The sequence below is a fragment of the Rhopalosiphum padi genome, chromosome 3 (assembly GCF_020882245.1).
Source record: "Rhopalosiphum padi isolate XX-2018 chromosome 3, ASM2088224v1, whole genome shotgun sequence".
Classification (NCBI taxonomy): domain Eukaryota; kingdom Metazoa; phylum Arthropoda; class Insecta; order Hemiptera; family Aphididae; genus Rhopalosiphum; species Rhopalosiphum padi.
Window position 1 is genome coordinate 50763357 of NC_083599.1, and position 22777 is coordinate 50786133.

The window sequence follows — 22777 nt, forward strand, 5'->3', positions numbered from 1 at the left end:
TGCGTTTAAGTCAATCAACTTGTGCGGCAGTCCCCCTTTTCAGTTTATTTTATCCTGCGGTGGGATTGCTCGCACGCCCTTAAATTGATTGCAATACTCGTCATATACGCGCACAACTTTCTTTCTGTTCAGTATTTGTCGTTTATCGTTATTGACCAATCTGGTTTTATGGCTTATTTATCTCAACGAATTGACGTTTTTAAATCGTTTGTAATTTTTTTTATGACTTACTTGATTTGATGCGTCTAAACGTAATACGACGTACCTACCTACACTTTAAATATATTCTCGACTTTATACATTCTATTAAAAAAATAAACATATACTCTTGTCTCTTATGTATTATACATGCGTATGTATAAAACAATATATTACATTATATTACTATTTGTTCATATTAAGTTGAATAATAGCAAATTATTAATTAAAGACAACATAGTTCATTTTTTAAATTATATTTGTTTTAAATCGTCAAAGCTGTTACATTCATAAAACAAATTTCTCTTCGTGTCATAGATTTTACTTATATTTATGTTTATAATATATTTATAGAGAATACAATAATATTAATGGATCCAAACGAATTACGCCCAAAACGACGTTGTATAGGCTTTTATAAGTATAAAAAAACACCGTCAGCGCCCTTTAATTTATTAAGCGAATGGATTGGATTATGTTTTTTCATTGTTCTTTTTCTAAGTGCTTTTGCCGGGGCAGCGGTGTCAGTAGTAGTAGTAGAAGAGCAGGGGCCAGTCGATATTTTCACTTATCGAATTATATGTTTTCGTGACCGCCGTTGCACCGTAGTTTATATATATATATACATATATATTTATTTATATACATATCATACATGTATATAGTGAATACGTGTTTTTACATGTATATTGTTTATATATGTATAAATGTATATATGTATACATGCGATGTACAATCATATTGTGTGTGTGTATGTGTGTGAAGACGTTAGAGAAGGGATGATGGAAAGAAAAAAAAGACCCATTTACGTGGTAGTAGTTTATATTATGTATACCATTATATTTCCCCGGGGCAAGGGGATTGTCGTGAGCTGAAATTAAAGTCTACACGCGGCAAATAATAAAATGTAAAAAAATACTTATCGAGGTGAAATATTTCTACGTTTTCGTTATCCGAATGAATGTGTGCCGCGAGATTGTTATTCGTTTCATCGCTTCTTTTCTATTTTATTTTATAAAAAAATGCGCGTTTGAGCGAGGGTAGGGTAATTTATAGAAAAATTATTATTTAGTTTACCAAAAATAATAATGATTACATTTTTATTCTTCATACTTTCAATCGATAATTTTATATTTTAATAATAATATTATGCATATGCTATTCGAATATTTTTTTTTTAATAAAAGCCAGAATTTTTTTGAATATTTAATATTAAAACATTGATTATTTTAATTCGTATTATTTTCATATTTTATTTAATATATATACGACGAATCAATTATAAAACATAACATTAAAAAGCGGACGTATCCTAGGCACATATAGAAATTATTTTTTCACCAACAATATTAAAAACCACGCAGGTAAAAATATTATCGAGAGAATACGCCCACTATAACCGGAAAAATAACGCATCGTCGCTGCTTAATCATCATATTTTTACATGATACTCACTGTCGATAATTAAATTTTAATTAATTTTGAAATGAATATATTATAATCATAATTATTAGGCGTTGATACCATCTTATTCCTAACTTTTTTTCTCGTAATTCCAACAGTAGCGGCATTATACATACAGTCTCTCACCAATATACTTATATTGCAGCTAGTTAACTCAATAAAAATATTGAACAACACCTATAAAAATATAAATATATGGGTACACACACGCGATATATTGAACCAATGTAATAATAAGACCGTTGTCGCGAGCAAAAGGTTTGTTCAAAAGGAACAAAGGTAATATAATATAACGTTATTTCGGAATTTCTGAAAACAGTATCGACTTTTTCTCTGTGTGACCAAGTCGCGTGACAAAAACCATTGGATATAGCAATATAATATCACGACGTCTACACGGTATTGTTTACAAGTGGAAAACTCATAAGATCGCTTATCGATGATGTATATTATTATTATTATTATATGACACAATATTATTACTAATAATAAATAATAATTTTTATTATTTATATGAGCGGGGAACCCTTGACGGACAGAAACGATGACACGTCCTGCGTCGTTATGTTAACATTAGCAAACGGCTATTTAAATTATAATCATGATTGGTTTCGGTTTTATTGACAACGATTTTGTGTTTAATTAATATTTGATTATATAATGATTGGTCTTAATTGCGATATACGCACGATGCTCGTATACAGCGGCGCGGCGACGCAGCGCAATCACAAATTAATTTTACTTCCGTTATTATCATATAACAAACTATGAATAAACTGACGAAGAATGCTTTTATTCTTTCTCTTTTATTTTACTCCGATAGACTAATAAAATCTAAAAGGACTACTTTGAAAATATCCATTTATAGATTCGTATTAGGTTTTCAATAAACGAAGTACAATATACAACAATAGTGTATTATATTTTATTCTACAATATTTTGACATTATTTTTTAGCTCGGAGATAATGTAAATATAATATATAATATATCTAACGTGGTCATAGAGGGCGGAGACGACGCAAGCTTACTATCGAGTCTTTTTTCGACGACACATTTCATTGTACCCCGAAATTACGATTGTAAAATAAACAATTACAGTTATTACACCACTACCTATTATCATCACCGCATGTAATGGTAATTGGTGGTTTCACCATCGCCGCCTCCATAATAAATGGCGTGACGTATTTTTGTCGAATCGCTGCCGTCAACAGGGAGTCCGTCGCTTTGCTCTATGTTTCCGTCTCTCTTGGCAGTCGTCATGTCAAAAGATTAATGTCATTACGGCATTATGATGAGGAGATGCACGTAATTACAGGATACGATACAACTGACCGAGCAATTGTACACCTCGCGATCACGCAACGATCATCGTCGCTTTGTTAACCATTCCAATTATCATAATATAATTTTCTTCAAACTATGAATTATTATTGTTGTTATTATTATTATTAATATCATTATTGTACATTTTGGGTGTTTAAATTTCAATAATTTCTTTATATTAGGAAAAGCATTGAGTTTTGTGAAATAGGTAGGTACTTCGTATAAACGATATAGAAATCTAACAATATATGTACTATATATTTAGCATGTACATTTGTTTTCTAGTTTGAATTAGTTTCTTAAATCATTATCTTTTATAGTTTTTTTCTCGTGCAGTTTATAGGTAGGTACCTAATTGTTTCATTTCTTGTCTATTGTTTCCAAATAAATTTACTTTTAGTTTAATGTTATATTTTTCTATTAATAATATATATATATATATTATATATGTTCTACAACAGAAATCCATCAACTGTAATTGAATTTGTGAGATTGTGTTAGTGGATTCCTGGCTGCGGCATAAACAAAAACATTAATATCCCTTATTAACGTCAGTATAGGCCAAACAAAGTACTTCAGTTTCAGTTTTATACAGGGACTAAATTTTCAGATTAAACCTTCATTTTCTTATCTTTCTTGACAGTTTATTAAAAATATTTTTATTTATAGCATGATATTATATCCTTTTCATAAAGTTTTATGAATTAATAAAACAAAAATACTTAACTATAAATATACTAGAATAAGATAGAAAATATCATTTAATTTTTATATAATATAGCCTCACAGATAACTGTAAAAAATTGTAATCAACGGTTGTTCGTACGTTTTCTTAGACGAGTAATAATTGTAGGTACTCTAAACAGATTTCATATGTTACTTATGTTTAAAGTATAAGAGTAACGGTAGACTTTAATGATAAAACCTCATAATCGTGTTATTGCAGTAACACGAGACTCCTTGTAGGTAATATAAGGTTTCTTACAGAATTTAATCGCATATAATATTATAATATAATATATTCATAAAAGTTATGCTTGTTAAATTTGTGCAAATTCCACTATTGGGTAACGTTTATTCCGATATTTTTCGACGAGTAACGGGCTGCTGCAGTGCAAGCCGTTATTATTTTCATCGTACAATTTATTTTTGGATCGTCTTCGACGTGAAATATACACACATTACTATGTATATCCCCACCTCGATCGCGATGAAAACAGAAAGGAAAAAATTGTATTCAAAACGCCGGAAGCTGTTAAAGTATGTGTATACCGCGATTATTCTACCACAACAAAACAGGACACGACGCGATGAGAAAAACTATGGAGAAAATCACGTCGTCGTCGTCGTCGTCGTCGTCGTCGTAGCTGTATAGTAAATAGGTGGGTGTCTTCCGGCAACGGACACAATAAAAATAACACAGACACACACATAATTCCCATGATTACCACCATGGACGAATTATTTTTATTTCTTTATAGAATTTAAGAAAACGTGTATATATATTATATGTATAAAGTCTGCTGTGATGGCTCATTTAACTCAGCAGCGACAGTGGTTATCCGCGTTGTTGGAACTGTAGTAATGCTTTGGCTGAATTTCATATATAATACGCGTATACACATAATATATAGAAAGGTATATATATGTATACCGCGACCTGTGTATTAAATGTAGACACTAATCGAACAAAGATATATTTGTAAGTAATAATATAAGTTTACAAACCGGATATATTATGATTATTGTCGGTAGGCCGAAGTAAGAATTAGGGAGAAATTGTGTGGAACGAAAACGATGAATGATGATGATAATATTTATATATATACAATAATATTTTCATATTAATATAACTGTGAACAAAAGACATAATATATTAATAATATAATAATATGTCTTTTTATATATTTTACTGACGTGGTGCAGTGCCGGAAATAAAATATTAAAGTTGGCTATTTATTTTCGCGTTCGATCACAATATTGATTTCTCGAGTGTACATAAAATAATATGTTCATCAAACAATCGTTAAAATTATTGCAGTGTACGCCGTTTCGAGTTAAATATATATCCATGTATACAAAATTCAAATTGCCGATACGTGTACATAATATATTTGCATATAATACGTAAAAAGAAAACGCGGTACATGTATACAACGCTTGTACGGTTTCTATATACCTAACATTTTTATATTATTAATAATTATACGTAAAAACATATACACGATAGTCGCGTATAGTGTGTCACTCGTGCGAACAATGTAATAGGTATATATTATATAGGTACGTTCTATAATAATATAGTGTTGTAATTACCGCCGTGTGCGAGATAATGTTATTCGTTAAAGTCTGTTTACGACGACGACAGCAGCGGCGATTATTGTATGGTAATTTTTAAAGGAGTCTACTATGCAGCTATACGCACACCACACACAAGTACATATATATGTAAAAGAGAATGGAGACAGTTTTTCTTACTATTTATAATATACCGCAGTCGTGTTTTTCTTACCTTCCATCTTTTATTTTTATTTTATCTTACATTTTATCTCTTTTGTTGGTTGCACAAGAAAAGAAAAATCGAAAAATCGCCTTTCGTCTCGTAATTGGCGACTTGTGTACGATGTGCGCGAGTTTTGTTTCATTGCGTTCATCATCATATTATACTAGATATATTGTGAATAACAATTTATTGTGTATAATATATATACCTTAAGCGTTTTGTACAGAGAATATATTATGAATGCGGACAAACAAAAAAAATAATAATAATAAATATGTATTATGAGGAGCGTACGAAGAGACGATGACGATGGCCAAGTACAGTGTTCAAATGTCCAAAATTCGTGACCAGTCGTGTTCTCTATTCTTCTTAATGAAAACATTAAAATATATTATACATGTACTGTTTTTTAAACGCATATTATATTGTACACACATATATTAAATTTACATTATATAGTGTGTCCAATAAGTTTGTGAACTTTGTATACGTTATTTGGTCTCGTTGAGGTCTCCGCACTCTGTGATCACATGCTGTAGAAGTGTAGGATTATTACCATCATGTACGCAAACTGTAGGGCCATACACATTTTGTACGTATTAAATACACTACGAGTGTACTATAATATATGTAATGCGTCGCATGGAGAAATAATAGAACTCGTTTTAGAAAATGAATTTCAGTTCGTATTATTATTATTATTATTTTCGTTTCTTCTTATTATTATTATCATTATTATTTTTATTACCACCGCGCGCCAGCTCCAGCACCATAACTTTACTACACCGTCATCTTTATAATGATCAACATCATCATCACCGCAGTCGTCTCCGTCGTCTTCGTCGTGATCATGGCCGTCACGAGGGCGTCTATTTCGCGTGTGCACGTTGTCAGAACTTATTCCATTCCTCATTGCCTCCTCGAGCGGTAGTATAAGTTTGACCTCTTGACTTCATACTCTGTGCGTGGATTGGCGTGTGAGAGACGCATGGACGTATCGCGTACGTCTTTCTCTTCGTCCCTCTCTCTAAAAAATAAAACACCTGTCAATCATTGTAACGTGCGCGCATTACTGTACCATTGGGATATAATAATAATATAATAATGATAATAATAAGAAGAATAACGATAATGATAACAATAATATTATTATTAAAATTATTTTAGTACTTCTATCATCTGACTACATTATACACATATACAGCACACACACACACACACACACACACATATTTTATTTAGTCGACTGACAGCTTGGAGCGTTTTTGTTATTATTATTATTTTACTCGTTTCAAATCGACGGAGCTCGCTGTAAAAATTTAACCGCACATAATGCGTATGTATACATATTTTTTTGTATCCAAAAAATACTAAATTGATTTATGGGAATATATTTTTTTAAATATATAGAAGGTCGACACCGCTGTAGGATTACCTGCATGCAGTCTGAGAGGAGATCTAAATGCGGTTGACTCGACTCGGCGGAGGTTGTTGTAACTGCCTAGAGGGAATTTTGACGTATATTATTTTGAAAAAATGTTAATCTTTAAACGTTCAAAAGGTAATAATAATAACAATGATAAATATTAAATTACATCGTTATTTATAATGATTTAAATATTTTTCGTTGAATTATTTTTCTCAATCAATATTACTTAGAACGTGAATATTGTTTTATGTGGAATGTTGAACGTTTCTATTTCATTCTTTTAACAGCTATGATATATTCGTATAACGTGCATGTACTACACATGCTACCTAATACCTATATGGTTCATACACGTTTTTTCTTGAGTTTTACGAACATGATTCCAATAAATTATTATTATTTTAATTTTTAGTAGGTATTTGAGAATGAAATGCTACATATAATGTAAAAAATACGTTGAGTTCAATTAATTTTTATTTCTTTTTGTGGATTTGAAATATTGCGCGTATCAACGTACCTATCTCTTCGGACATCGTCGCGCGTCCTATGAAAAGTATAGGTACTATATTCGTGTTCTATACGCTCTCTATGATAAAATATTACAAAATAAACACATTTGGCCTTATTTGTTGTAGAATAATAAGCGGCGTGTTGTTCACGCACGTGCATATAAAATTTGATGACGGGTGATGGCACATTTTGTATTCAGTGTACAACGAAATACACGACATCTGGCAATACAAAGTCATGACGTGACCGGATTTTTTTTCTCTGAAAAGTCTTTGACGATCATTTCGATTTAAATATTTTTCAATTAAAATTACGTGGAAACTAAATGTTCTTAGGTCTTATCAGCTAATATATAACTATTGATATTCGATACGTGTCTAATCGATAATACTCCTACATAATATAATATTTTCCGCAAAGATAACGCATATAAAATATTAATAGATATATATATATATAAACCTATATGTATCAAATAATACAATATTTTTGTACATGCATATATACGAGTATGTGTGTGTGTAACTATAATTAATAGTATTGATTCAGAACAAATGAATAATCATAGAAACTTCACCTATATATATTTAATAATGACTCCCCCCCAAAATACATATATAGTATACACACACGTTTGCGAGTGCGTAGTAATATAATATATATATGTATACATAATATAAGTAAATAAAAATAGTATTTTCTTTATTATCACCGTAAGTATAAAATAATGTATACGATTACAGTGGTTTTAATAGATTTTTTTCCAAACTCGTAATTATCGCTTTCGAAATCTCCTCCCATAAATACAAATAAATACCCCTTCGAACGACAGCTCGTAACAGTCGAAATGGACATGACAGATATTATTTTTTTTCAACGTTTTACGCGTTTAAAATACCAGTTTTAAAATTATAGGTTGTCTTGTCCGACTTAATTCTTTCTTCACACAGGCACAGGCACATCTATATACTTAAACATACCTATCTATACGAATATAATATGTTATACACACATAAAAGATATTAAAAATATTATTCAGTCGTATTAAGTGATATTTTGTACTATTATTTTAAATTTAGTATACATTTTTTTAAATTATCATGTTTTAATCTATTAATTCAACGTTCTTATTCGGTATATTCGACGTATTTCAAATTATTGTATACATTATACAATGTTACTTGTGTAATAATATCGTAAATTTTTCTTATTTGTTATTTGTTTTATCTGATTGTTCATATTTTTCCAGGTAAATGGTGCCAAAGGCGAGATTGGCCTCCACCACTAGACGCCCGAGCGGCATCGGCTGCGGAAGCGGCGAAACGCGGTCTTTTGTATCAATCTGTGTTCCTCGGCGGTAGCCCAAATGATTACAACTCGTGTAAGTACATATTAAATGTATATTATTAACATTTATGGACAATTTAATAACCTTTTTCATTTACCTATGACAGCGTTATATATAGGTTAATTTATTCAAAGTCACGAAAATTGTGCCCCTCGTTTTTCTCCATTAACGATGGGATTTTTTATATTTATAAATGGCTGTGAGTTAAGGTATTTACTGACCGTCAATAAGGGTTTTCCGTAGGATCGCCACTAAAATGAGCATTTGACGTGTACGTTTAGGTTTGTTGTGCCCTTTATTAAATAAAAAAAGAAAAAATGGAAAACCCCTGTCAAAGAGTATCAGGGGTAATAGAGGATGTAAAGTAGAGAAAGAAAGGGCGGTCGAGTAGAGGGTGAGAGCGGGTATGAGTGTGGAAACATTTCCCGGTTTGCCAATGTTCGTAGTCGTTGCCATGGAAAACCTGAACCGCGCGAGCGCCGTGCGCCGCGATGCAGTCAACCAGGCAGCCATCCATCTCTCCCCCATGTGTATATATATATTTTTGGTTGTCGGCGACGATAATATAATGTGCGTCTTGCCCTTTTTACTCCGCATACATTTTGTTGAAAATATTTGCTAACCATGGCACGTGTAGATACACGCGAGATATCAATTAAAATATCTTTTGATGACATTTCATCCGCAATGAAATGTGAAAACTATTAAGTATAATATTTCTATACAATTAACTAAGTAATAAATAAACAATGAACTGTATAATACCTAATATGAACTCCAATTAAATGTATACTTAGACACGTGCGATGTATGTACCTATATATACGTAATGTTTCTATGCGTTTTAAAATGCTAATTGTTTTTCAATAATTATAATGAACACGATGAATTTACATTATTTATGTATTTTTTTTTAAGATTTGTAATAGTACTATTTATGAAATATATTTCTTATATTTTAGTTGGTATTTTTGATTATATAAGTTGTAATGTAGTATTTTATAAAGTGTTTTATTTTTGTATAAATAAATAAATTGCAACCTATTATATTTACAAGATTATTTAAAATACGTGTGGGTTACATTATTATTTTTTATTTAAAATTGGATAAAAGATCGTAATAATGGTATAAAGATGGTTATGGTGATGGTGGCTATAAGAGATACACGGAATAACGATGATAATAAACCCCCTAAGGGATAACTATTTGTGGTAGTGGGGTCCAGCTGGTCTCGAAGGAGCCAATTACTGTTGTTACTTCGTATATCCCGAAAGAGATTGATTGACCAATCAACATATAAGTAGAAAATTTGAACATGAACTTAGAGAAACACGAAACACTCGTCTAAAAAATACCATTATATATATAATAATATATATATTATATAATATTAATTATATTATTATTATATTATATTATATTATTAATTATATAATATATATATTATATACTCTATAGAGTTTGAAAATTCAATGAAAATTGTGATCGTTATTAAAACAGAAAATATGTTACTTTTTTAAAAGAATAATTTTTTTATATACGGTTTGTTGTGTAATATTCATTTATTTAAACTATATATATTGATAGGTTTAACGTAATACCAATATTTATAGTAATTATAAATCTTGGAATGCGTGAATGTCGGTTCTGTTATTTCTACATACTGCCGTCGATATAACTATTGTTGAATATATACCGCAAATCATATAAATGTATATAGAAATATACATATATATGTATCGTGTATATGTGTAAAGGGCTAGAAAGAAGTGAAAATACGATTAGCGGTACTTGTAACCGCAACCGACGGAACTTTTTTTCGTTTGTACTTATTTTCTCTTTATACTTGCTGCATATGACAGCTACTACGTGGGTTGGTGCGCGCGTACCGTTTTCAGGCTGACAACGGCAACGACGACGATGATATCAAAAACAGCCCATAAAGTGAGGAGGTCTCAATTATAGTATACGTATAAATATATATATATATTATACCATTCAATAAGGGTAGGAATAGGGTGATTGTGTGTGCGGAATGGAGGTGTAGTACGCGCACCGGACCACTGGTAAAACGGAGGTGTGTTGGTGACAGCCAGGAAATGAACGAACGCTGGTCACCCCCTTATTCTCGTTTCGGTTTGCGTTAACTATAATACTATATCAAATAATATTATAGTTATCTTAAGTTGTAGAAAAAGTATATAATAAACACTTCCAGAGTTCAGTCAAGGCTTATATTAAATTTATTTTCGAAAAAGGGACATTTGTTCACACGGTTAGAGCTGTAAGGTTAGACCAATGTTTTAGTTTGGCTCTTATAATTTAATTTGAAAACTTATGTAATTTTATTCGAAATGTGGTTATTTTCGTTTTTTTTTTTTTTATTAATAATTTATAAATAATAGTAAGTAATTTGCAACCACCTTTAATTTATATGCAGGCCTATACTACAATGCTTAAATAAAAGAGAAAACATTTTAATCAACATTTTTTTATCAATTTTTTTTTTTTTTTAATTAGAATAAAAGTATGACAAATTAAAAATTATATTTAACGTATACATTTAATTATTTCTCTCACAAATAATAATGAATATTGTTCAATATTCTGATTTAAAGTATTATTTATGAGCAATTTAAAAAAGAAAACATATTAATACCCTAAATTACGTATTCCGGCCACTTTATAATCCAATATAAAGAATTTTTTGAAAAAAAGTTCATTATACATCAAACGTTTCCTTGTTCTATAATCTGCAGAACGGGAAAATATAAAACTGCTTTATTTACATTTTAAACGATTGACATTTTTGTTCTTGTCTAAACAGACTTAACGTAAAATGATTTATTATATTCGACTATATTGTGCATTTGCAGTTATTCATCAAATATTTTATTTAATTTTCTAAATAGAAGTATTAGTTTACCGTTGTCATAATATATTTAAGATATGTATTAATTCGATAACGTATTTATGATTTTTAAATAACTGTCGTATGATATAAATTTAAACAAACAATGCAATATAAAGCCGAAAACATAATTTTTTTTTTAAATATTACACAATCGGCACCAATTCCATTATTAAAATGTATCGATTTATTTTATGTCCATATATGATGTAGCGTACCTATGTATAATACATTCTTTAATCTTTATTATAGCCATAGATGGTTTACATTAAATTACTTAACTCTTTGGTCGCACGTTTATAATATATTCCATTATAGTCGGGGTCGTTGTCGGTCTGCAGGCATTTTTTGACCTTAACCATATTATAGTGTTGGTGGCTAGATTCTTTCTCTCTCTCACTCTGTTCTTTTCGTTGTTGTTTTTTTAACTTGTTTCATCTCGAAGGCACCGCCACCATCATCATCATTATCATCATATTTTTGTGGTTAATTCTCTCTCGACATTAACGTTGATGTATTACAATAATATTCCGTTTATAAGACTTTCAAGTAATTTTTAACGCTATTATTTTATTTTATTTTTATTTTTTTATTTTTTTAGTATGAACCTCAGGGGTTGAGATTTTTTTTTCTTATGTTTTATGTCGCTAAACCCCTTAGTAAATTCTCTTAATCGTAGATTAAGAATATTATTATTATCATTATTATTTTACTATATTACATATTATTATAATATTATATTAAAGCGTTTATATAATAAAACATCTATATGACTATCGTTATTATTAAACAATGTGTTTACAAATTCGGTGAGAATATAACTGGCGTATAATATTTTAAATTACATCCAACTTTACCTTATCCATTAGTCATTGGTTGCAGTACTTACCTACCTATATTTACAAGTTAAACTCATTAGGTATAGTCCATCAATCTCATAAAGGTCGTGATGTAATATTTATATTAATATTTTATACGTTTGCATGTATGTAATCCCAAGTTGTACAGTGAGTTTGATTTCATTACTTGTTATTTTCTTTTTTAGTTTTAATGGCTGCCTTGTTCAAAGTCGTTGACCATAAACTCGTTTTCTCTTATCCGTTTAATATGCCGCCGCCCATTTTCTTTTACCAATCCTCATAACATAAAACATCAACATGTATATTGTATAGTTAGATATTAGTAAAAAAAAATATTCTTATTTGATTGTTTATTAATTATTTTAATGTCAGACGAGTTAATTGTTATTTAATTAATGATTATTAACATATTCAATTCAGAATAATTAAAAATTATCAATAAATACCTATGTGGATTAATGTATATAAATAAGTACCTATAGGGTAGACGGTAATCTTATAAACAAATTTACTTACATACATTTATTTATACACAATTTTAATTTTATTAAAATAATATATAAGTAGTTTTAAGTTGAAATTCAAAAATGTAATATTTTAAAGAAAAAGAAATTGTGATGACCAAAATCCCGTGTTTAATTGACGTGCAACAAAAACACATTAGGAAGGGGACACGCATAGTGCTGCAGCTTAACTTATAATAAATTACGAATTCAAAAGTTGAACTCTGACAATGATACGGGACGACGGGTCCGCCACAACGACGCGCGGTCGAGAGAGATAACCCTTCCTTCCTAATGTGTTTAGGGGGTCAGTCCCTCGGATATAATATTGTAATCCAATCAAATACAAACAAACACCTAAACCCATTAGATAAACAGTTTTTACTCCTCGCCGCCACTATACTACCACTACTGTTGTTTATTTAGTGTGTATGAGTCATTACACACTCTATGTTATATAATATGCAGCCGTATAATATGTTTATGTCCCCAACCACCAACTATTTCTTATCGGACGCAGTGTGCAGCGTGGCTGTTTTATCTACAGTCAACATTAAAACAACGCACTGAATGTGTATTCTGTTGTTGGTTTTATTTTATTTTTTTATATTTATATTTACAAACGTATATAATATTATATAATATATACGTTAATGAATTTAACTAAAATTATTATCGTCGTGCAATAAAATGTCGCAATTCTCATTGTCATTGTTGTTAAAACCGATTGTGGATTTTATTTGTTACTGTAAGAATATATAACGTTCCGGCTGAAAAATGTTCGGCTTTTTGTTGAAAAACGGTATTCGAATAAAACGGTCTCTTGGAAACACGCTGCTGCATCTAGCCGTGTATTGCACGTGGTGGTAGGGTGGTGGAGTTCCCTTATCGGTCGTGTATATAGTGTTATCCGCCGTCACCACGTCGTGTGTGCAACGGTAAAAGGTATATACATATATGCGATAAGGGAGAGCAGAGTATGGGTAGAGATATTGTTTTGATTGTGCTCGTGTGTGTGTGTAGTGTGTATAAGTATACGTATATACGTATATTGTATATATTTGTACGATGTGTGCGTATGTGTATGTATTCTGGTCGGTAAAGTGAGTAGAAAGAGCAATGCAGAGGGATTGAGGGGGTGGGTAGCAGTGATTGATCACCTTCTGTAGTGAATCTGATAGCGACGGTGCACATTTACCCACCACTAGTGCCGCCGGCGTGGGAGAACGGCGGCGGCTACAAGCTCTACGACCCCTAACTTCCGTAAAATTACCAATTGTACACGCAGACAGACGAATTTATAACCGTAGGCTCTTTTCATTTTTTTAATTAAAAAAAAAAAGTCAACAAATATAGTACTTTTGGAAATTTTTAAATACGAGAATTTTAAGTATGTCTTTAACGATATAAAAAACATTATTTTATAATAAAAAAAATCGATTTATTCAGTAGAATAAAAATTGCATTTTTGACGTAAATTCCTTACGTTATATAAATAGTTATTAAAATAAAATGAATTGTTATGTTATGTTTTGTTTTATACACATAGGTGATGCGAGTAATGCCAGTGTCGGTAGTGGTGATGGTACGGGTGAGGATGACGATGATCCCAGTGGTGGAAAAAAGAACCAAAAGAAAAGAGGTATATTCCCAAAAGTGGCCACAAATATACTTCGAGCGTGGTTATTTCAGCATCTAACGGTAAGCCTATATTATATTTTAATTTTTAATCATTAAACTTATGATATTATCCCATGAATTTGTCATATATATTTTAAGTAAAATGTATTAATCATCTTACACTATACTTACTAAAAACGTTTGGTTGTTTAATGTTTCCTTATTTTAATAATTATTATTGTTTAATATATTCATTTTAATGCATGGGTTCTAAATAGCTGCATCGTATACTTATAAGTTATAAACTTATAACTTATGTACAAGTAAATATTTTCCACGGGTTTGGTTGTTTTTGCATTACAGTGATTTATGACTTATAATATATAGAAAGAAATAAACTGTATTATTATTACTTACAAAATAATTATTATTTTCAACGCACGTTTTTGTAATTATGTCAGTTAATAACGTTTAATTGGCAAATGTACAGCTAATGCGTAAGAACGTATATTATAGTTATTCATTGCGTATACATATATAATATAACAAATAATGTCTATTGTCTTGTATCCGATTTAAATGTATGTACGTTTAAAACTATCGTTGTATTATAAAATGTTGATTTTAAACGCAAGGAACATTTACTGTGTTGTTAAAATTCCAGCATTAAGTTCCATGGGACACGTGTTGTTCCAGTAGAATTGTCATTGTTTGGAATTCTTTGTTTTATTATGGTACGCGAGAGAATTTCTGAAATTTAATTTTGTTTACCAAGGGAGAATAAACTAGCAGTGTAATTTATCCATTTGGATACGGATGTTTGTCGCAGAAAAGTTTCCTTCAGTAAAACAAGTCGGTACCAAGACCTAATTAAAAACGCCCGAGTTGTGTATAACTGGTGGCAGTGACGTACTTACCCTCCATCGAGCACTGTAGTTCCAGCCGTGTTCGGTATACTTGTCGTAAAAAGGGGTAATTAAAGGGCCCTCTTGTGCAAAAGGTAAATTTTCGTTTGAAATTAAATTTTGCATAACAATTAGCCGTTTCTACTGCCACCACCGCCGCCACCGCTGCTATGGTGCTTTCGTGGAGTACCAGGTGCTTGGAATGTATTCACGTCCTTCATCTTGTCCTGAGGGGTGGAGCATAAACTCTGTTGAGCTTTTCTCTTGGTATTAAATTTCATTTTATACCAACTCAAGGGAAATTATTAAGCCTTTATGCTTTTTTACATTCCTTTCATTTTGGTTGGTAAATGATAATTATTAGCGATGTAGTGAAATCAACGAAAAAGAGAGAGAAAGAAAATCAACGTTAACTAAAAACCGAGATTTTCGTTGCAATTATCTAACTATAATATTGTAATTATTCTTATTTGACAACAAAAATATTTATTGTTCCAAATGAGTTCATATTTTTTATACTATAGAAATATATATAAGTACATACACTAGTAGGTTTGCGGTTTTTCGTCGTATTAACATATAATATTTCTTGCCATCAACTAATCAGAATTTACGTGATATTTTTCTTTATAAAATAGACTTACTTTACATTAAATGGCTCTCTCGAAAACATAGAAATATTAAACTAATTTTAATATATTACTTTCGTTAAAATAATCTATGTAATTTCAGTGAATATGTAAATGTAATTTTATCGAGTTCACGCGTAATGGATAACCATATTTTATTAGACCGTTGCTGTGTTGAATTCGTTGTTTTTTTATTATTATTCTTTGAATTACAATTTAGTATACTACCAAAAAGTAACATTTTATATGATACATTTTTTTTTTTTTGCAATTTTGATACTCGACTGCGTTTTCTTTCATTCTATATATACAATAAAAAAAACTTTGTTTAATTTATGCGTGGATGTTATGTATACACGTTTGTATATTTATATATATATAGAAAGAGATAGAGAGCTAGCAAGCGAGGATGTGGTCGTAGGGTTCAAATGGACATTTGGAATTAGTTATATTTTTATCCTTCCTTCCTCATATATATATATATATATATATATATATATATATATATGTACCCACCCCTTTTTTCCCGTACCGGTCGGCACCATTCCCTGTTGCCGTTGGTAACACTGGGTATGGGTCGCACCAGCGACGCTTGCCCCCTTAAGCCTGATCGTAATAATTAAAATTCCTCGTTGTCCTGGCAACCAACATACCTCTCTCTCTCTCTCCGTGTCTCTCTCTTTTCAACATCACCACCATTCCACCTCACTTGGAAATATATATTTATATATATATATATATAATATATACATACATACACATATGTAGTTATTATTTGTATATATGATTTACCGCCATAACTTTTGTGTGTAGTCGCTTTTATGTCTAGTAAAACCGCTTCATGTCGCGTTCGTCGATGAACGCGCACGCCGCGTGTAAAATAATATGAATTACATATTCGGTATTAACGTTGGCTGGCTTGTACATACATATATATATATATAATGGTGGACATGTCGAAAAACACGTCGACAACATATATTTTGATGGGAACGACATGAATGAACGTGGTTAATAGAATCGTCTGGACTTGTCTAATGAGTTCTCCTTCACGCTGAGCGGCGTGCTGCAGTGTCTGAAAGTATCGGAGACTGATTGAATAACCGACAGAGTTAAGTGGTCTATATTGAAGATCGACAGTTATAACCAAATAAAATACGATACTATAATGAATTTTTTTTATTCTTATACTTCTTCTTCTTCTTTGTGTTTTTTGCATCTCTGGCAAAATAAGAACTTTTTCCTATGGTTTTTAAAATTTTTGTTACCATTATTATCCGTACCTACATTATATTGTATAATATTATACAGATATCTATTATGTTTATTTTTTTTATCGTCTTATGTTTTGTTACATAATTTTTTCGTGCATTTTAGTATATGAATGCGTCGGTTTAATTTGGGAATTTGTACAAAACGTATAACATAATATGATAAACAATAATATTTAGTAGTACGCTAAACAATTTGTGACGTATAACTAGTGCAATATTTTTTTATCGTTCCCGTGCAAGCTGCTTCTAAGGCGACTAGTGACTATCATATTATACGCGTTGATAGGTGCATCCCAATATTACGTATAGGATCGTTTAATTACGACAATTAAATACACGTCAATCGTGGAGCGTACGTGTATTATCGTTACATTGTTTTAACGCGTGTACAAGTGCGTTTGTCCATCATCCATTGTTAGCGTCTTTCATTTTTATAAATTAAATGAAATTGGACCCCCCAGACGGATATTATTGTCATTACTCCAATTCATGTCTCTCCGTTAGCCGGCCCCGAGCGAGATGCGAGACGGTATAATATGTAAACATTATTTATTAATGGTAGGTGGTCCTTTAGTGGCAATTAAATCTATTGAAACTGTACGTTTCGTTTATTATTGACATTACACATTAAAGAAATACAATATATATTATTATGTTTATATACGTGTATGTATGATTAAATAGTATGTTGTAACTTATATTGTATGAATAAAATGTGACGATCGAAAAAATTCTCGCGTGTTTTTTTAATTACGCATTCGCATTAACATTAATTTGTTATTGAAATATATTTTTTTTTTCTTTACAATATTCACCAAACACATTTAGTTTAGTTTCTCCGTTTATATTTTATTTTCAATCGGTTTTTTAACCACTTTTCATGAAATTTATTATATTTTATTTGCATATCCCATTTATACACCTACTATTTTACGAGCGTGTTCTGCTATGGGACTTATTATCTTTTATGAGCAAAGATTTATTAAACAACATAAAATAAATAAACAAATAAAATAATCATAATTTGTATATAATGATGACTAATTTAATAAAATTTGTACTTATTGCTTTCTATTGATTTTTTCTTTCAAACAATAATAAAAAATAAATGTATTATACATGCGTTTAATATTTACCTTACATAATTATGTTGACGATGATAAAATAATATTAACAATACCATAATAGTAATAATAAATAATAACAATAATTTATTATTATCATCATCAGGCACATCCATAATGTATTTCGTATAAATTTATTACGTGTATGTAGTGTATATAATATATGTGTGGTGATTGGTAATTCAGTTTTTTTATGTGTCATAAAATATTACGGGTTACATCGATGTTGGTTCCAACGCTTAATTTTATAACTAACTAGCCGTGTTATGCAAATTTGATCTAATGATAAATTACGGTTTGTCGATGTAATACGTGTGACCAGCGTTGGAGTTGTGATCAAAAACAGATAATTTCCGACATCATTGCTAATTGGTTAAAAGCGTGTTTGCGCATACTAATGCGTCCGTATACGTGCATATACGGACAAGTGTATATGTCTATATGATACACATTCACATTTTACGGTTAAAAACTTACAATTTTCTGCATTATATTATTTTTTTACGATATAATATTCTATTGTGAAATATTCACAATCTTTCATAGTCTAGTATTTCGATGTATATTTGTGCACATAGTATATTATGATAGGAAATTATATTTTGATTATTGCAATGGAATCAGTCAATATTTCAATTTAGGTTTTGATTATTTTCCACTAAATTCTAACCTCCTCTACGCGTAATTGAATTATATTTCTAATTTATCAATTTATTTTTCGAACAACCGTTTTGAATACCCACTTGGGATGTATATTAGTTTCGTTAAGCGAACAAAATTCACATTTAAATATGCTCTGGATGTGTATATATTTATATTCTGTGTATAATGTAAATACATATATATCCGTATATATTTGGATAAATATATATATCTTCGCTATATATATATTATATATATATACATATATAAACGCTTTTATCCACGCACATTCAATCTCGCTATTGAGGGTGGAGATAAAGAGAGGGGGTAACTTTAAAAAGAGCAGGGTAGTGATAGAGTGAAAGGGGAAAGAGGAAAGTAATTTATGGGTTTACATCAGTTGTTGGCTGCCAAGATTAATGGCTCACAGTTTCTCCACTCCTGGTCTTAAAGTTTTCCTTTTTTTCCAGAGCTTTTTTTTTTTATTCTTTTTCTAAACCATTTTCGCTGCTGCCCCCGACGAATTGTCGGCGTCCAATGCACTCGGGTTGAATTGAAATTCCTATCGAACCTTTCAATCCCCTTTTTGCCGGACAAATTTAACGGCTATACGCCTATACTCTCCGTATACTCATTCCAATTTTCAATATACTCTGTTTCTTTCTTTAGCAACGTTCCCTTTGCTCCGCTATATTCCCTTCCCATTCACCGCGCGTTACTCGAAAACTGTTTTAACCACGGTTATAGCGACGGCGTCGTTCGATCGCTTCAGTATTTTGCGTTCTAGCTAAAATCGTTTTATTTGTACAGTAATAATTTATTTACAGTACTTTGCAGCAATACAGTTTTATTTTTTATTCATTCATTCGTGAAATTTAAAATAAAATTGTCTGTTGTCGATTTTGTTTCGAATTTTAATTATCTACTAACTATAGGCACATTATATACATATTATGTCATGTATATATATATTATGGAAATAAATATACCATTAAAAACAAAATATCAATATAAAGACTGTGAATTTTTTTTGAACAAAATTGATAGTGAAATAAAAACGTCTAAAAAAAAAATAGTTTATTAATTAACGATATTATTATTAGTAGTCTCGTGAAGGTACCTATAGTATTACGAAATTCAGATTTATCACCGAAGTTCATCATAACACATAAGTAATTGTATCCATTTCATTATTATTCATTTTTGTATATCATGGTCATTTGTTTAGGATTTTTACAATGCAGAATTCATTATGTACCGACTGTGACATCATCGGTTTGGTTAATAGTATAATAAGGTTTTTTATTCAATGTGTAAAACTATTCTTTATCGATAAATTTTTATTACATTGCATATTATTCAGGTATGCGCTGATTTTCTACCAGAAATAAAATCAAAGATGACCATTGTTTAAGCTTTATTTCCAGTTTGCTGTTAACGCTATTCTAATTGGCTATTGTAGGACGCTTTCCGTTGGGATTGTTTTTAACAATGGCGCGGTAACCGCATTTCATTGTGATTACTCGTTATAACGTGTATGTTTAAGAATGCAATGACCTTTCTTGAAATTACTTACTTTGGTATCTCTTAAATCAATAAATTAACCACCTTGTTTTCTTTTATACAATTACATTTGTATATACACCTATAAAACTATAATCCTTGAACTTCAATGCAAAATATTTATCAGGTTAGGTAAATAGACTAATGGCAGAGGGTTAAAAAAGCTCCTTAATTTTTATTTGCTCCGGAAATAATATCGAAATACATCTTATAAAACACACTATAGTACACACACATTTAAATGTTTTTCCTTATTTTATGCGATGAGTTTTTCTTGATTTTATTTCAATTCGAAAACAGCGAGTATATATTTCGTACATAATTTTTTTTTTTAATAACTCGAACGCTGCAATAAGTATCATAATCGTTAGAAAATAATTTAATACGATTAATGAAAATGTTCTAACAATTAAGTAAATTTAACATTCTAAAAATATTTTAATACTTGATTACAAAAAAAATGTTCCTTATTTCGTTGTTTAATTTTTGAAGCTTTATGAAATATATCATATTTCTATCACAAGTGTTCATTTAAAATATATTTGCCATTTATATAGTTAATATATATAGTTGGTACAGGTTGTATAAGTCTCCGTTACGATATTCCAACGTTTAAAACCATAAATATTTATGAACGATTTCGTTTTGAATATGATTGCATTTTAATAAGCATACTGTTCATATGACAAGACTAAATATTATAATAATAAAAATATATACCTGCCTACGTAATTATATATAAATATGGTCTATATTATTATAGGTATGCCTATAAATGAGAGTTAACGTTTGATTAGCCATCTAATTTCTGTTTATTTAAAGACGTATCATTATATACTTACATAACTAGTGCGTGTTTATGCCGAGTCTATCACATTGAAGTGCATATAACGGGAAAGCTTGCTAACCCCGTCAAGATTTACGACCAGATGCAATATTAGTTTTATAGCGTCGTAAATTTAACTGGACAGAGAAGGGAAAAAACAAAGTACTGAGGGTTTTTCTCTTTATCGCGTTCACGCGTTAGGACACCAGAATTACAGTACCTGTTCTCACACGTTTCATTTATATATATATTTAATAATATAGGTACCTGCCACCTATATTTTGTCGATTGTTGTATGCAATGAAAGCACGTCTATTGAATTTTATTACGAACGGCACGTTTGTAATATTAATTGATTTTCCACTATAATATATGACGATAATTTCAGTTTCATCGAGAATCGTATATTATAATTTATATACATATATATATAGTATACTAGTTATTAGTTATTACCTATACAATTTTAATTATGACTTATTTATTGTAATTTGATAATTGTGTACGCGTTAATAACCTATAACCGTCTATACTATTGAAAATCTACAAAATGTGAAAAGTAAAATCAAAAAAGTTTCTACATATAATAACAATACCCTAATCGTTGTCTTTATAGTAGTCGTGGATTTGATGTTAAAACAGGGGTTGAATTTTATGGCGTATACATCCGCCTTGGATGGATTTTTCCGTATAGCCTGTATTGCATCTTGATGGGATTTTTACGATCCCAGCTTTTACCTTGATGTAATAACCCGTGTTTTGATCGGTGAGTTCCTGTTACACGGTCGTAACGACAATAAATTTACCAGATAAATAAAAAGTAATGGGTGAATAATCATTGTTTACCTTCTAAATTGATAGTGCGTTACTGCCGTCGTAACATAATATAATCGAATCATGTTTTATATATTTTTATACCTAAAGGAAATCCGTACACGTCTATAATAATGATAATAACGTTATTATTATACAAATCTTTTTTCCTCTCGTGTGCTGTGTAAAAATTCTATGTACATTCATTTAGATTAAACCCGATATGGTATAATAATAAAAGGCACGCATGTAAAGCACGCGAAAACGGGTTTCGTCCGATTTGCGCGCAAACTCCGGAATTATTATTATAACATGTGAAATGGTGA

The 22777-nt window shown here is 30.3% G+C and overlaps 1 protein-coding gene across 3 annotated transcripts in view; it reads left to right on the plus strand.

The window, feature by feature from the left end:
* LOC132927443 (homeobox protein homothorax) overlaps positions 1-22777 on the plus strand; it is a 99608-nt gene that overhangs the window by 45949 nt on the left and 30882 nt on the right. For all 3 annotated transcript variants that reach the window (XM_060991972.1, XM_060991974.1, XM_060991973.1), the window contains 2 exons: positions 8682-8813; positions 14605-14756. In XM_060991972.1, coding sequence (XP_060847955.1) covers positions 8682-8813; positions 14605-14756 — 284 coding nt within the window. The remainder of the gene's footprint in view (positions 1-8681; positions 8814-14604; positions 14757-22777) is intronic.